This window comes from Xiphophorus couchianus, chromosome 16 (genome assembly GCF_001444195.1).
Source record: "Xiphophorus couchianus chromosome 16, X_couchianus-1.0, whole genome shotgun sequence".
Taxonomy (NCBI): domain Eukaryota; kingdom Metazoa; phylum Chordata; class Actinopteri; order Cyprinodontiformes; family Poeciliidae; genus Xiphophorus; species Xiphophorus couchianus.
The window spans coordinates 10,247,267-10,263,897 of NC_040243.1; the positions used below are offsets into that span (position 1 = coordinate 10,247,267).

The window sequence follows — 16,631 nt, forward strand, 5'->3', positions numbered from 1 at the left end:
ACATGTATTTATAAAATATTAAATGTATTGTTCATGTCTCATCTGTGTATCGCAACTTCCTTATTTAAATTTCTTTAATTTGCATTTATTTGGATGAACATGATGTAAATATAACTTGTGAATTTTTAAATCCAGGTGGGAAATAAGACAAAGTTGAAGCAAGTCGACAGTAAGAATCTGAAGTTTATTAAATATATTTTTAAAATTACTTTAAAGTCAGATCAGAACGATGGAATTAAAGAAGTTCACACATGGAAACTGAAGAGATACAGAAAGTGTGATACATACATGCAGCACATTTTCATTCTATAAGCATTTCCATATTTCTAAAAAAAAAAAAACAACAAACAAGTACACTTGAAAAAGAGTGCCCACCTGAACTTTCTTTGCAGCTCAACTATTACACCAAAATGACCATGAATTAAATCTACACTTATTTCAGCCATGTGATGTTTTACTTGGCAACAACTGACATTTTATTAAAAAAAGGTTGCATGTCGTGGTTAAGGTTTCCAGGCTGATTTTAGTATTTGTTGGTAGCCAACAGTAAAATGCAGTTATTGATCTATTCAACGAGGGTTAGACAACATTTCTATAGCATCCCTTTAATGCATTTAAATATAGATTTTAGAAACTATATTCAGACACTCCACAGTCCAAACTGCGCACAACAAATAAATCCCAAAATAGAAGGAACCAAATTTGTGTCCATGAGGGACACCTGGAAAACCAGATGACGGCCAGCTTTCAAAACTCAAACAGCCCTCACTTGATCCACAGCTTCTTTATCACCACAGACAGATGTTTCCTCGGTTGCTGACAAAACGGGTTGTAATATTCCACTTCCATTCCAGAAAATCTTAATTCAACGTGCTAATGATTTATTTTAGAAAAATATTAAACAAAAGAAGCTCGTCTTATTTTTTTTCTAAATAGTATATTTTCTTATTCATGTTATCTTGAACACGACTGATTATTATTTTTGCGCTTCAGTTATTCGTTTAATAAAGAAATACTACATACACATTAGCTGAAAGATGACAGAAGATGGGGGTTGTGGGTTTTGGGGCTCTCCGTAGCAGCTATACCCCCATATTCCCCTCACTTCATGGGGGGAAGAGGCAAGGAGAGCAGCAGTTCTGCAACATCATCACAACATTTCACTTTGCCACAACATCACAGCAAGGTGGAAGGTGGGAATTTAGTTTATATTTCCAAAGGGAAAAATCTGAGTCCAGGAAAGGGGTGTTAAAGGAAGAGAGAAGGTGTAGTGTGTGAAACTCTGCAGTGTGGGAGCTTTCAGTCGAAGGAGATGAGCTGTGCCTCTGCACTGCCGGGAACCGCATGAGGGACCTGCTGTTGTGCCTGGGGTTGCTGTTGCTGCTGCGGTGGGCCACCAGGGGGAGCAACCTAACAAGACATAAACACAAACGTAAAGAAACAGAAAGATTAGCGAGAAGACATCTTAAAATAACTTGGAGTTTTTGAATAGAAGTCGCAGGAGTGAGCTTTGTTATTATGCCAGTCTGCAGGAACCACATAGTTAACGTTAAAATGTCCTTAGAGTCATACAGAGGAATTGCTCTACCTAAAAAGTGCATAAGTGACCTGAAGAAAACATTTTGACAAACCAGTTTTGGATTAGCTACAAGCATCCCATCATAAATTCAGTACTTTTCATAAAATTGTTCATAAGTGTGAAGTGGATTAATAATATAATAATTGGTAAAAATCAGAGTGAGTGATTAGCAACTGTATCCAAAGCTCTTTGTTCCGATGACCTCAAATAAAATCCAGTGGAATCAAATCCATGAAAAGAACAACAGACAAAAAAATAAATAAATAAAAAAAGTCAGACACTTTCTACTATGAAAAGAAGAATGGCAAAAAGCATGTTTCTAAATGAGCAAAGCTGGAAGACATACCACCAAATAATACTGCTAAAACTTCAGCAAAAGGTGTTTTTACAAATCAGTGACGCAGTTTAAACAAACTAATTTCAGAGTTTTACTTATATAACATATCCTTTTCTTTTTATTTTTATATTAGGCACAGCTTCAAATAAAATGCATCTCCATTCCCCAAAATACTATGACAAAAAATAAATAGTTTTGCAAAGCACGGTATAACTCTTGGCACTGCTCTGACCCCTCTCTACCAGGAGATGGTGTCTTGGTAGGCTGCTCTTTCTGATCTTTTTCTCCATGTTTAATGTAATCCTCTCAGACGAGGAAGTTTCCATCCCAACGACTGGAACTTCCTGGTTTAACCGTTTAACAGCTTGGGTACTGTCACAGCTCTCACTCTAAACTGTGGCTCTCCAATGCTGAGTCCTTTATCCACAACATTAACACCCACATGACACCATCATGATGGACTCCATTAATATAAAACCACTTTCTCAGCAATACTGACTACTTAAAGCACTTTAGCAGAACTAGGACTGTATGTGTTGGCTACATAATAAAAATTTTTAAAAAAAGAAGAGAAAAATAGTATATTTAAAAGTGAATGTAGTTAATGAACATTTAGTAAAGAATACACCAATATTTAACCGACCTGCTGGTACATGGGTTGCTGTCCCGGCATGTAGGGCTGTTGTGGGGCCATGTTGGGGTCCTGCCCTGGCAACGCTGAGATCATGTTCTGCATGTTGTACGGTTGGTAACTCATGTAGGCTATCCCGTTGGTGGGAGCCGCCTGCGACATGGGGGGGATGCTTTGGGCTTGGGAGACCACATTCTGCACACAACATAGAACAGTAAGGTGTCATCACTTTAAACGGGCCGGTTTTAGTTCTAAATGATCAAACATTCGGATGGAGGCATTCGCACCTGGTAGCCCTGAGTGGGCGTGGGCTGATAGTTGGAGTAGGGTGGGCTGGTTGTGGGTGGGGCCTGGCCTGGAGGAGGCTGTCCGTTGGTGCCTGCAGGCTGGTACATATATGCACTTACCATGTTGGGATCTGGCAAAAAAAAAAAAATAGTCACACACATTAAAATGTTACAACTTCAGTGGGTATGATTATTGACCTTAAAACACCATCATTTTCATCAAGAAATATATGCATAACAGCACTTATGGTTCATGATGAGGGAAGATCGTCAAGCTCAACAATTATTAGAAAAAATAAAAACAAGTTTTCCAACAATATGTAAATATTCAGCCCTTCCAACATGGTGGTAATAGATAACAAAAACATAGACAAGCGTTTCTAAAATTATTATCTTCATCACATCTTACCGGATCGTAATGATCCTCACCCTCAGCTGGTACTAATGAGCCACAGTTTGCAGATGTTGCCAGATGTAACAAACACAATTCTTTCTTGCGCAACAAGCTAATAAGCAAACTTATTAATGAATTTGAACATTAGAGAGCAACTTTTTATCGACGTCAACTGGCAGAGAATAAAAGATTTAACCTTCCCAAATGAAGTTTATAAAAGCTCTTGAAAATAAGAGACTCAGTACTACACATGTTTGTAATATTACACTTTGGGCTTTTACAATAAAATAGACGCTTCAGAATGTCATAGGTTATAATATTTTCAACATAATCTCCACAACAGGAATGGAAATAAATCGGTAATGAAAAAGTGATTAAGAAGGCCTTTCAGAATAAAGTTTACTTATAAAGGCATGCTCCACATTCCTCTTGGATTATTAGATGACGAGTTTCAAAAACATCTAAAGTTGAAACACAAATTGATCTCACTATAGACAGGACTCCTTTCCATAAGGAATATGAAGTAGATCTTTATCACAGCACATTTAAACACATTTTAATAACCATGGCAGAGGCTGGAACTCTGTGTTTCAACTACTGATGGTGGACGAGCAGAATAAAAGCAGTGTTGACATATTTATCACACTGCTGGGTTCAGAGGTCGAGATGTTCTGTGCAGCTGGTGTCAGTAGACAATTTACTGTGGCGTAATTTCAAAGAATCCTGTTTTTATGAATTAACTGGGAACAAACCGTAAACCGTAAAGTTTTCTGGTGAAACTAGAGACCTGTGGGAGCAGGGGGCATGGCCTGGTACTGTCCCGGTGCAACCTGCCCCGGCTGATTCATGTACATATTGTGCATAGGCGAGCCCTCCACAGAACCAGCGGGGCTGAAGGTGCCAGGGTAGCTGGGTGGACCACCAGGCTGGTATACCACCCCTCCAGCGACATTAGGAGGCAAAGACTGCATCTGCGTAACAGAATAAAAAATATTTTATGAAAAAAGGTTGGATTTGTTTGTCAGGAGAAGTGTCCTTTTATTGGACTGAAGCAATGAGTACCTGGGCATAAGGCAGAGAGAAAGCAGGCATCTGGGCTCTCATCTGGATCGTGTGTTTCTGCTGCTCCAAACGCATCTGCCTCTCCTTCTCCTGCTCCTGGAGGCGCTGAATGGCCAGCTGCCTCTGCATCTCCAGGTACTCCTGAAGGTCAAGTAAACATGTTAGAATGGTAATGAATATTACAACAACACATCTGTTATTAGTGGAAAAAAACATTACCTGCTTTTTCTGCCTCATGATCTCCAACTTCTGTGCCAGCTGGATCTGCCTTTGCCTCTCTGCCTCCTCTGCAGCTCTGCGCAGCTTCTCCCTGTGTTCGTCACGGAGCGCGTTGAGGGCGGCCCGGGCGTCGCGCACCTGCGCCAACTTGTCCTGCAGCCCCTCATAGTACACTGACAACATTCAGGACATCACAGCTCAGGGACTGGACATAAGACAGAAAGACATTCACAAAGCAGAAACTCACATCGCTTTTCGTCCAGCTGGTTCAGGATGTCCAGCAGCTGAGGATGCATGTTGTTGATGGACTGGAAGAGGGACAGCACGGCGCTGTCGTTGGTAATGCTGCGTCCACGCATGTGGTTGCTCTTCATGCGGTTGAGGAACGTAGTGACAGCGTTCTGCAGAGCCTTGAGAAACTGCTCGTGGTTCTCCTCTGACTCGCCATTCTGGTATGGTTGCTGAGGAAGCGGCAACAGAGAAGACATGAGCGGAGAGCTGGTGCTTCAACAGACCCTGGTCAGTTTAACGTTGTGTCTGAACGTCCGTGTAAAATTTGGACATACCTCGACTATGCTGACAGGCTGGACAGGGACGTGACTTTCAACAGGCTGGCTGATTGGTGGAAGGGGCTCAGCCAGTGACACGGGAGCAGGAGCTGAGGGGGTGGGACTCTTCCGAGCGTCTTCCTGCTTCTTTTCCCAGTACGTTCTATTCAGGTAGCGCGCCAACTACAATTAAAAGACAATTAAAAATTAAAAGTGGGGTAACACTTAATTTGATGGGTTGTGAATAAGACTGTCATGACACCATCATGAACATGACGTAACACCTGTCAAGAACATGAGTAAGTCTTCATGAATATTTATGACTATTGTCATAAAGCGTCATTCAGTAAATCATGACACTTTTAATACAAAGTTGACATTATTCAAAATGTCTTTTTTATGACAACTTGACATTAACCAAGAAATCATGATCTGACATAAATTGTTATAAAAGTATTACTGATTAAACTTTAAGAATTACATAGCTTTATGTTATTAAACCTAAAGTTTAATCAGTAATATTTTTATAACAAATTTATGTTGGATTCACAACCAGTCAAATAAAGTGTTGCCAAAAGTGGCAACTGCTTCAGTGATAATATCAATAAATTAATTCAAATTCAAGACATTGTGCTGAACGTACCTCAGGGTCTACTTCTTCGGCAGACGGAGCAGAGGAGTTCTGTAACACACAAATGTTTAAAAGTGATCCATAAGGAAACGTATTTATAAAGTACGTGATGTGTAGTCATATTTTTTATGAATATGACACTAATGTTTATTATTACCACTGGAGAAGTGTAAAGGGTGCTGACTGGAGGTGCTGAGGAGGTCACTGGGGTAGGATCAGCTTTGGGATACATCGAGTATGAGTTCTTATGTCTCTGCAAGTGACCAAATGAGTTAGTTTTTTTTTCCCCCCCATCTGACAAACTGGTATTAAATCATCTAGTCACTCAGGTGTGCAACTCTAACCCACCATTCTCTCCTTCTCTTCTGCCTCGCTTTGGGAAAGAGCAATAGCCAGCTGCAGCTCCTCCTCCTCCTGCAGAGCTGCTTCATCTCTCTTTGGAGGCATCTGGTCAGAAACAGAGGCAAGAAAGACATCCAAAGATAAGAGACTCAATACTCCAGGATGAAGAAACAGATATAGTCACACAATTAGTCTACAAGGCAAATAAAAGTATGTAAAAAAACTTAACAAATTCATCTTTTGCTGTAGAATCATAACCTCACAATTTTGAAAAATTCAACCTTGAAATCAAGTAGATGTACTTGATTTCATGTACATGTACTTGAAATTTCATTCAAATCATGTTCTTGATTTAAATCAAGAATGTACATAGATTTGAATCTAAGTACATTCAAATCATGTACTTAGATTTAAATCAAGTACATGATTCAAATCATGTACTTAGATTTAGACTAAATCATGTATTTAGTCTTTTGTTTGTTTTTCTTAAACTAAATATTTATTTAGTAGAAGTTACTGGTGGCACAATTATTGGTACTACTGTTTTGTAAAAACAAAACAAAAATTTGCCAACTTCTTTTAGTTTTATTCAGTTTTCTGATATTGGCCCCCAGATTTGCAGTCGAACTCTTATGATTCGTGAGACAAAGCGCTCTAGCAGAGTTCCCAATATCCTCTGGAGCAGAAACAGGTCCACTGCAACCCAGGACCACCACCATATTTAACAGTGAGCATCAGGTGCCCTGAGTTTAGGTGGCCAAAAACCAAGTCTTCTCACTAAAATGTGCAGTTCCTATTTGGAAACCCCACACATTTAGTTTTCTGATGGTAGGCCAGAAAAAAGCTTTTCTTCTGATCAATTGTGCACAAACCCTTTGTTGCTTGTGGCTGGTATGGCCTGCAAAACAACCCGATTACATGTCTGGTTGCTATTGAGAAAACTGCAATGTAAATTTTGAAGACTGTTATTTACCTCCTTCACCATTCTAATCGTTGTGTTTAGCAGCAAGATGAATTTGAATCCTGGCCTGGCCACACGACTAAAAGCAGTGGGCCTTTGAGTTGTGTCATATTTAGAAAAAAGGGAAACGCAAATCCCAGGATTATTAATTACAAGTTCTTGAAATTGTTGATTGACTTCAAAATATAAAGACAGAATAAAAATGGATTCAAAAAGTGTTTACAGAACCCCTAAAAAATACCAAATATGACCCAGGATTGATTAATGACTAATATGCCTAATAAATAGCTACATTGTTAGAAGTACATACAATTTTATAACAAAGACAAATTATACATTTGAAAACTTTTTACAAATTTATCCCAAGAAACCTTTGGGCCAAAGATGTTAAAAGATGCTTCTCTGTATGTCTCTTTACTAAATTTAAGTATGAACTTAAAACCTAAATGACAATCTCACACGCAACTCAAACAGGTCCACTTAAAATTATCCAGTTGATTTTAGATGAATTAAGCAATAATTGTACCGCCAGTCATTTTGTTAATAAATATTTATTAAGATGTGTTTCTTTCTCCATTGAACAAATCTACTCAAATTAGAGGATGGATTTTTCTGAACTCATCAGTTTAAGATTATGCTACTATAATATATTATCTATTTACTTTGAAGCTCTTGTACATATTTCACAGACTGAAGTAAGTAAATACCTGAGACTGTTGGGACAGTGGGCTGGTCAGATACTCTGGAGGCAGGTCAGTCGAGCTTGAGGAGGAGGAGGAAGGGGCTTTACCTTCGGCTTTTCTAAGTGGAGGAGAGAGGGAGGGGTGGCTGGTGAGGAAAAGGGGTTCAGGGAGGACAAACAACCTTGTGAATTAGAGAAGAGCATGCTGATGCAAACACCTGTGACTCTCCAGACACAAAACAAGCAACAATGAGCACTAGCAGGACATATTTACATAATTATTAAATTGTTAGTTAAAAGACATCTACAGGTTACAGTTCACTTCAAAACATTATTATCTGTGCATTACTGAATTCAGAAACAGTACATTGTCGATATTTACATGTGGTGTTGTTGGAGTTACTGACACAAAAATCTGAGGAAAAGCCTCAAAATGGATTTTAAAAAAAAGGATTTTTTTTTTTTTTTTCATAAAATAACAACAACAAAAAGTCAGTGACATTCACACAACTACAAAATATTACCAGAAGCTCAGAAACATGGCTCGTTGTTTACTGCTTACATGGAAACACTGCTGTCATCATATTCTGAAGCTGCAAGTAATATTTGCCTACATTTTCATATCTTGTTTTAGAGATTAATGGGCTTTTTGTATCTGGGGTGGGGACAAAAAGTTTTCTGCATATTTGTAATATCTCTGCCAGACTTTAGTTTCATATTCAAAGACACTCGTGCACTTTAGTCAGGGAAACTCACTTGTTTAGCTGCTCAAAGCAGGGCTCACACACACGCACTTCCTTCTCGATGCCAAACTTTGGAATGGTGGAGTACTTAGATGAACATTTCCCACAGAAAATCTGCCCACAGGCTCGACAATGGTGCTGGAAAGGAGCAGAAGTCCAAGTAAATCCTGAGCTGCAGCTTTAAGCAGTCAACCAGACAAACTGCTTTGATGTAAGAAAAAAAACCCATAAAATCTTCATGTGGCCCAGTTAGGAGGAAGCCCAGCCCACCTTTCTGGTCATTACTCCAAACTGAACTCTGCACCTGTGACACTCCTCAGCGTCAACCCAGTCAGGGGCCTGCAGAAGGTGAATATGAAGTATTAGATAAGGTGAAACATACATATTTCTTTATTTCAATCCATCAATAAGAGTCTGTTTTTTTATCATTTTTTAAAAAAGCACTAAATTAGTCATTAAAACAGTATAAAAAAATCTCACTCTCTCAGCTGCAAACATGGCATCACTCTCCTTAAACTCAGGAAATACATGACCTATATTTAAGAAAAAGCAGTTTAGAGTACAAAATGTATGCAATTCAAGAAGAGTTTCATTTCAGGAGAGATAAGTCATACAAGTACTTATATAGTTATAAATACAGCTTCTGAACACTTGCCTTCCACTTTTAAGATCTGGTAGGTGTCTTGAACCACCTTGTATTTGGGTTCGTTTCGGAAAGCATGAGCCCAGGCTTGGATCAAGTAAAGAATCTTGTTTCTGACATTTGGTTCTGTCTGTTTCTGATGGCAATAGAATAAATCACAGTCAACAAGGAGCCTTAACACATTTGAAGTGAACCTTTTTCTTTTTTTTTTAAATAAAAACATTTGTTGTCATAACAAGCCAAATGAATTCAACAGCGTTTAGTGAGGCCATAAGAAATAAGGGAGAAATTCCCCTGCTGGTTTCGTGATGTGAAAACACTCATGTCACAAGACAATTACCTCAGCAGGAAGTCGCAAGAAGAATGTGCTTAAAAATCTAGAGTCACATGATGCAGTGTGAACCAATCAGATATTGCTGGCTCATGCTGCAACACGTGCAGCAGCAGGAGAGCAATGGGCACTGATTGAGTCAGATAAAAGGGTGAGAAAGGGACACAACTTCCTGAGAAACCAAAACTGCTCTTTCCCAATTTCTCAAAAATGTTTTAATTGTTATTTAAACATGGAGAGTGGAGACCTAATGTAAAAGTTGAACAGAAATATTTTTAGTCAAAAGGTCAAATATATATTACTTCCAGCTACTAATGAATAATAATTTTCCCTTGGGGATCAATAAAGTATATTCCATTCTATTCTATATGAGAATTATATAGTGACACTGAGCTCGACTCCAGAAAAATGTCTATAATAAAAGCAATAAACTCTTCAAAATAGAATGCTGTCATTCTATATGTCAAATTGCATAATTAGGTTAAGTTAAATAAGAGGTTAAAGTTGAGTGAAGATTTTAAGACAATTGAAACAGGACAGAAGAGATTTAAATTGTTTTAAAATTCAGAAGAAGACCACCTTAAATAGATCCTTCAGTTCTTCCATGGTTTGTTTACTTGCGACCTCATCGTGGATCGTCTGACCGCAGTTCTTCACCACCGACTCCAGAACCTGAAGAGAGACGGCCATTTTCCTAAATGTAATCCTTCACACTGTTAACCCCACAATGTGATCAGTGCAACATAATGGTATATACCAAATAGCCTCTCATTCTCATGTTTATTATTTCAATTCCCCAAAATTTTCTATTCTGTTTTGTTTTTCATAGCTTTGGAGTATAGCAGCTGACAAACATCTGAAGGCTTTCTGTCACTATGTTTAAAATAGTTGCAAAAACTACAAACAAATGAAAAAGTACACAATTCTAGTAGAAATGCCATCTTTACAAATCCATATTCAAACTCCTGTACAACAACACAAAAAAGTAAAACATGAAGTGTGCTTTTTATGGTTGATTAAAATGAATAAAATGGGGATTTTAAAAACTTTATAAGTTCCCCTCATGATCAAATTTCTAATTTTACCCCTTGTAGCTTCTTACCTCAAGTGCATAGAGCGCCACATGGGGATTTTTGTCATTCAGTTTCTTCTTAATGGCAGCAATAGCATATTTAGCTCTTCAGGGAGACAAAACGTTTACTGTTACATTTAAAAGTCAAATATACTAAAGATATGATAGTTAAGGATATCAGACTAAAAGACTCACTGTGTGTCTCCTTGCCGAATGAGATCACAGATCTGAAGAATAGACTCCCAGTCAGTCTCCAGAAGCAGCTGACTGGTTGCTTTATCTGCAAGCAGCAAAAATTATTCACTATTTAATGATCCAAAAGATTTGGAAAACACAGTTTAACAATTTCAACAGCATACTTTGCCATTTATCATTCAGATAATATCAACTTTTATCCATCTGTCACTAAAAAAACCTTTGCGTTTTAAAACCTTGTGTGATCCCGATTGGTGAGATTTAAAAATACCTGGTGGTCAGATTAGTCTGGAGGAAATTTTAGCCTATATCTGTGGCAAACAGAAAGTCGTTTTCTTTCCTCAAATGGACAGTTTTCTTTTTAACACTGACCCACAGCTGGATTGGTTTCAGATTACATTCCTGTACATAATTATAATTGTTGCTTTTTGACCCACATTATTTAAAATATTCAGCTGACAGATGTCCTCTAACTTTCCTTTAGAACTCAAACTTCAACACCTTTACTTTTGGCTGCCAAATTAATTCAGGACTTTCTTCATTGCAAGACTTTTGAAACTTCATTTGCAAGTGTGAGAGACCTCTAGTACAGTAGAAGTTAGCCTGGGTATCTTTATGATCGCGCTGACAACTACAGACTTTGTGCTTCAGGCGACATACTTTGTTCAACCAGAATGGTTGAAGAAAGGTTAACATAACCTTGGAATTTCTTTTATTTGTAAACAATTTAGTTAAATATTCTTCACCATTTTAGAGATGCTTTTATACATGATTCAGTTTATTGACTTTTGATGGACAAAAAAAGCTGTTCGCAACAGGACCTTTTGCAGGGACCATATTTCATACCCACTTATGATCTGTACTCTCTCAACAGGAAATGTGGTTATGTGACTTTAAATATCATCTACCTGCAGCAGATTATATAGTCATTTTGACCAAGGATCATAATATCTCACACTTAACAAGAAACTAAATGAAAATCTAAGCCATAATTAATGAAAATAATGAGGATTATGCAGAAAATAATGTATAACTGAATTAAATTGTGATTATTTATCCACAGAATTCAGTGAAATACTAAAACAGCAAAATAATTAAACTGACAGAGAAATTGTTTCTTGAAAAAGAAATGGTTTCCCCCCTCAGCATTATAGTCAAAACATTTTATTAAGACGGGATTTTCATCAGTTGGTCTTCAAAATTACAGTTACTAATCACCAAGTTGCTCAGGATGTCTGCAGTATTAGAGATAACTAACAGGCTACAAAATAAACTAATCAGGGACAATTTCCAGACCAAATCCATGTGGCATTCCAAATAATCCCCATTTTCATATGAATTAAAAGAAATGAGGCCTTGTAGAATGAAACTGTAGGTTTGTGTTGTCTTGATTGGCTCCGGGTTGAATTCTGTGGCTTTCACACCAATATCATTATGCGTTAAATTTTACACAATCTTTCTGTATATTTTCAACTAGGGCAACACAATATAAGAAAAATCTCAAGACTGATATATTATTACATATTTTGATGGTGATTTCAATGGTAAATACATATTGTAGACGCTCCTCTGTTTCTCACTCAACAATATTGTGCTTCCAACTCTCTGTAGGCTCAAGGCTCCACCTTAATAGCTAAATAGATGACTGAAATGCAGATTACAAATACCTGACAATTAGAATATAAAAGTCAACAAATATATTATTTAAGTTATTTGTGATATTAATGTTGCACTGACTGGTATTGTAATGATAATATATTTCCAATATATTTTGCTGCCAACGTTTTGATATACCGCTATTAAAAAATACCATCTTTAATCCCTTTGCCAGTATCATTTTAAGTTTAGCAGTGCTACCAGCCCCCACATTCGACTAGTACGGTTTTGTTACTTGCTGTGTTTTGAATTTGGGGATAGGTATGGCAAAAGAAAAGCAGCAGGTCGACGTCGATGAACCAGCAATAACATGATGAAAAAATAGAATTTGTTTATTTCCTTTGGGGTGAACTCCCAAGTTTCCCCAAAGGAACTTGGGAGTTTTCTCGTCACTAAAAAATACAAATTTGTACCTGTATCATTTTAATTTCTCCAACTGACTTAATCCAAGAAAATCATTTTTAATTTATGACTTTTTGATCATCTCAAATGAATGGATGTAGAATTAGACTCTTACCATGTTACCGTCACTAACCTACTACATTGAGAAGAGAGTCTATAAATACTGTTTACACATTCGTTTCCAATTATATCACGCTAGCAGCTACTTAATGGACCTGTTGTAATCTCTAAAAAGAATACACTTTAACCAGTTATATAAATGACAACCTTACAATTAGATTTTTCCCCGTCTATTTTGACATGTAAAGAACTGCATAGTAGGTGTCAGCAATGATTTAACTGTTAGCTTATATACTTCCGTTAAATAGACATAAACACATCCGCGGAAACTGCGGATTTACCTTAACCTCAGTTTCCGCGACTCGAGAACATCGCATTTGAATAGACAGCATAAACTGCATCTCCAAACTTATCCAGTTGTTTTAATAAATTAAGCGAGTCTGTCAGGGCCTCCGAACAATAGCAAGCTAAAAGAAGCTAGCTGGCCTTAGAGCCACAGCCCTGTCAAAACAATATGCTGTAAAACATCGCACTTTCAGACTCACGGTTGAATAAAAGCTGACAACCATTAGAGGAATATGGTGTGAACTCACCTAGAAGCCTCTCAAAAGTGCCTCCACCTTTACCCATTGTCAATTCCGTTTCTAAAAGTGACCGACGAGGCGCTTCGTTTGACCAGGGGATTCTGATATTTTCACCCACCGCTGCGGTTAGCCCGTTAGCTTATCTGTTAGCCACCGCGTACAGCTGTGTTTTAGTCACAACTCTTCCTGCTTCTCACGGCGACAGCCATTGGGCGTCTCCCCCTAGCGACGAAACGATGAAATCACAAGAGAAGTACATTTGTAGTGGAATGGGTGATCAACATTTTATTATTTCACGTTAAAACAAAATACAAAACTGTTATTCAACATCGATAGTTCCCCAATAAAAGAAAAATTGCTGTTTAGTCAGCAGTTTAAATGATTAAGACTGTTTCAAATTTTGCTTTAACTATTTTAACTGTTAAAATAGTTAAAGCAGACAGATTTTTGTGTAATGCACAGATTACGACAGTTTCTAGCTAAAATATTCATACTTCTTGGATTTTCATTTATGTAGTAGATTTAAAGCAACAGCTGCAATACGGATAAAATGAGATAGTTCTTTAGTAAGAACTATTACACAATTAGAATGGACACATCTCATTATGATTAAAAGCTAAGTAATAAAATTTAGTTTTCAAATGGTTTTCAAAAATGTCTAATGTTGGGGAGGAATTGAGGCAAAGATACAGTCTGTTCCACAATTTAAGAGCAAAGGCCCTTACTACTCTGTGCTTTAATTTGGACCTCATGATAGCTAATAGCAGACCTCAAAGATCTAGAGGAGGAGTCTTCAAATCCAGGTCTCCAGGTCAGGTGTCTTGGTCCCTGGTTCAACACACCTGATGCAAATAACTGAACCTCCTCACTAAGCAATCAAGTTCTCAAGAGTCCTTCTAATGATCTCTTTATTTGACTCAGGTGTGTTGAAGCACAGACACATCTAAAAGTTGCAGGACACCGGCATTTGAGGCCTTGATAAAACAGTAGTTGAGGCAAGATTAGATGAGAAGTAAAGGTTTAATCTGGCTTTTGTGGAATCACTTAATCCACTAGTTTGTGTTGATCTATCATATAACATCCAAATAAAATACACCAAATTTTGTGGTTGCAAATTTAGAAAAGGGAGCTCTAGAGGTATAAATACAGATTCAAGACATGGTGGTGAAACAGATCTACAGCTACTCAGATTGGGATCAGTAAAGAGTCATAATGTCCTGAAGACTGTACCTTACTGAAGTGACATTGTTTAAACTTTATTGCTGAATAATTGCTGTATATCTTCTCATTGTAAATTGTCATCAAACCTTAAAGTGATTTTAAAACTGGACCAAGTGTTTAATATATAAGCTATGCACTTGTTCCACTCTGCCGCTTTACAGTTGGACTTTCAAATAACGCAGACTTACAGTATTCACAGCCTTACTCCACAATCACTGGTGCAGGCGCACTTAGGTCATGTATGAGTCACCACCTGGCACTCAGAACACTGGCCACTGTTGTTGCGTTGTTGGAATAATGGTTCTATAATGTGGCATTGTGTTGCTCGGCTTACGAAGAGAAAGGAGACAATCTGATGGGGGTGATGACATCACAGCAGAAGATAAAAATAAAAAGTCTCAGAAATCCTGAAAAAGAAAAAAAAGCTATTTATTTGCTTTGTATGCACTGCGTGTGATGACTCGGGAGAAAGATCCAGTACAAAGAAATGCTCCCTGGTACTCATTTAATCATATATTACTGAAAAATAAGTACACCTATATAACTAAATAATTCTCAATGTAGCTTAGTGATATTTAACATTGATTAATAAATTAGTGGAAATATCTATTATATTTTAAATAGGGCCACTTTATTTAAACTGTTCTATTAAAAAGCATTAGCAGAGTTTGGTTGATTTAAGTATGATCCCTCACCGTAATCTGTTGATGTTGTTGTTTTGGGGGGTTTTGAACTGTAAATCATGTAAATTATTTCTTTATGTTCCTAGCACAGTGCAGCTGGGACAGGAAAGAGGAGATGGTAGATAGGACAACACAAGAACACACACACACACTCTTCTCAACAATATGGCTCCTCAAGTATATGTACAACACTCCCTATTGTTCTATTGTTTCTTCTTCATTCAGCAGAAGAGATGTTTATGTATTCCAGTCAAACATGGTTTTCCTTTGAAAAAAATCCAGTTAATGCAGTTCTGATGTAATGCATCTTTGGTAAACACATACAGTTCAAAGGTTTTCAAAAGAGATTTTATATCTGTAAAAATGTGCACACACAATTTTCCTCATTAGAGGATACAACTTTTATTGTATTGGACAGACAGACAGAAAAAAATGTTATTAAAAAAAAATTGGGTATGAAATCATAAAAAAATTACATTTTCTCGAAAAAGATTCATGTAGCTTTTTTTTAAAGAAAAAAGTAAACTGGAGAAACATTATATGTATAATTATGAAAAGGAGCGAACTCAAGAGGAGCAAAAATGAGTCATAATGTCATAATTTGGGGTGGATTTGAAGCTCTTGAGGCGTTTCAGACGTAACCTTTGACCTGTGTTGCGGGAGCTCTGCGGGGACTGCTTTCTCCGCTGCTGAAGGTGGGAGAACCCGGGATTCCAGGGGGACTGGACCCCCCATAGAGCAGAGAACCACCAATCAGAAGCAAAGCTGACGCCACCCAGCCGATGTAGAGGGCAGGGCCGAGTTCTCGCTTGTGTGGAGCCGCCACATGTGGGTCGTAGAAATCCCTGATGATGGAATGGGCCGTCCAGCAGACAGGAACGAGGTAAAGGAACCCTGCGATGGCAAACATGGCACCAGAAATGCGAGCGATGCGGGCCTTGAGGCTGTTGACGCCTATACATTTGGTGCACTTGACTCCGAGGACCCCCAAAGCCAGAGCGACACCACAGAGAAGGATGGAGAATACAGTGAGGCCACGGGCGGCCTGCATGTCGCTGGGCAGAGCCAGTAAGCTATCATACACCTTGCACTGGATCTGACCTGTGCTCTGCACTATGCAATTCATCCACAGGCCTTCCCAGATGATTTGAGCCGTCACTATGTTGTTGCCTATGAAAGCAGTGACCCTCCAAAGGGGGATGGCACAGACCACTGCACCACCTACCCAGCCTACAATGGACAAGATCAGGCCCATCAACTGCATGCCCGTGGTTGCCATAATGGAAGGTGTTGCTTGAATCAAATGGATTTGTCTTGGTTTTATGTAAGCTTGAGGTCCAGAGTCAAATCAATGTCCCACAAGAAGGA

At 38.1% G+C, this 16,631-nt stretch overlaps 2 protein-coding genes across 3 annotated transcripts; both read right to left on the reverse strand.

Annotated features, from left to right (window-relative positions):
* Positions 1-165: 165 nt before the first annotated feature.
* On the reverse strand, positions 166-13,538 carry hgs (hepatocyte growth factor-regulated tyrosine kinase substrate). Of its 2 annotated transcripts, none has more exons than XM_028041914.1 (20): positions 13,369-13,538; positions 10,658-10,742; positions 10,493-10,568; positions 9,970-10,062; positions 9,072-9,195; positions 8,897-8,949; positions 8,687-8,755; positions 8,430-8,554; positions 7,699-7,792; positions 6,037-6,135; positions 5,846-5,941; positions 5,701-5,739; positions 5,076-5,240; positions 4,757-4,970; positions 4,510-4,682; positions 4,291-4,431; positions 4,016-4,199; positions 2,835-2,965; positions 2,560-2,742; positions 166-1,410 (listed from the first exon to the last, which is right to left on the reverse strand). In XM_028041914.1, the coding sequence occupies exons 1-20, from the start codon at positions 13,403-13,405 to the stop codon at positions 1,300-1,302; spliced, it is 2,292 nt and encodes a 763-aa protein (XP_027897715.1). In that variant the 5' UTR covers positions 13,406-13,538; the 3' UTR covers positions 166-1,299. The 2 variants fall into 2 exon arrangements, with proteins under 2 accessions (XP_027897715.1, XP_027897714.1); XM_028041913.1 differs by having other exon boundaries at positions 7,699-7,819.
* A 2,102-nt stretch (positions 13,539-15,640) lies between these two features.
* Positions 15,641-16,575, reverse strand: cldnk (claudin k). The gene has a single exon (XM_028041920.1). The coding sequence runs from the start codon at positions 16,540-16,542 to the stop codon at positions 15,895-15,897; it is 648 nt and encodes a 215-aa protein (XP_027897721.1). The 5' UTR covers positions 16,543-16,575; the 3' UTR covers positions 15,641-15,894.
* Between the last annotated feature and the right edge of the window lie 56 nt (positions 16,576-16,631).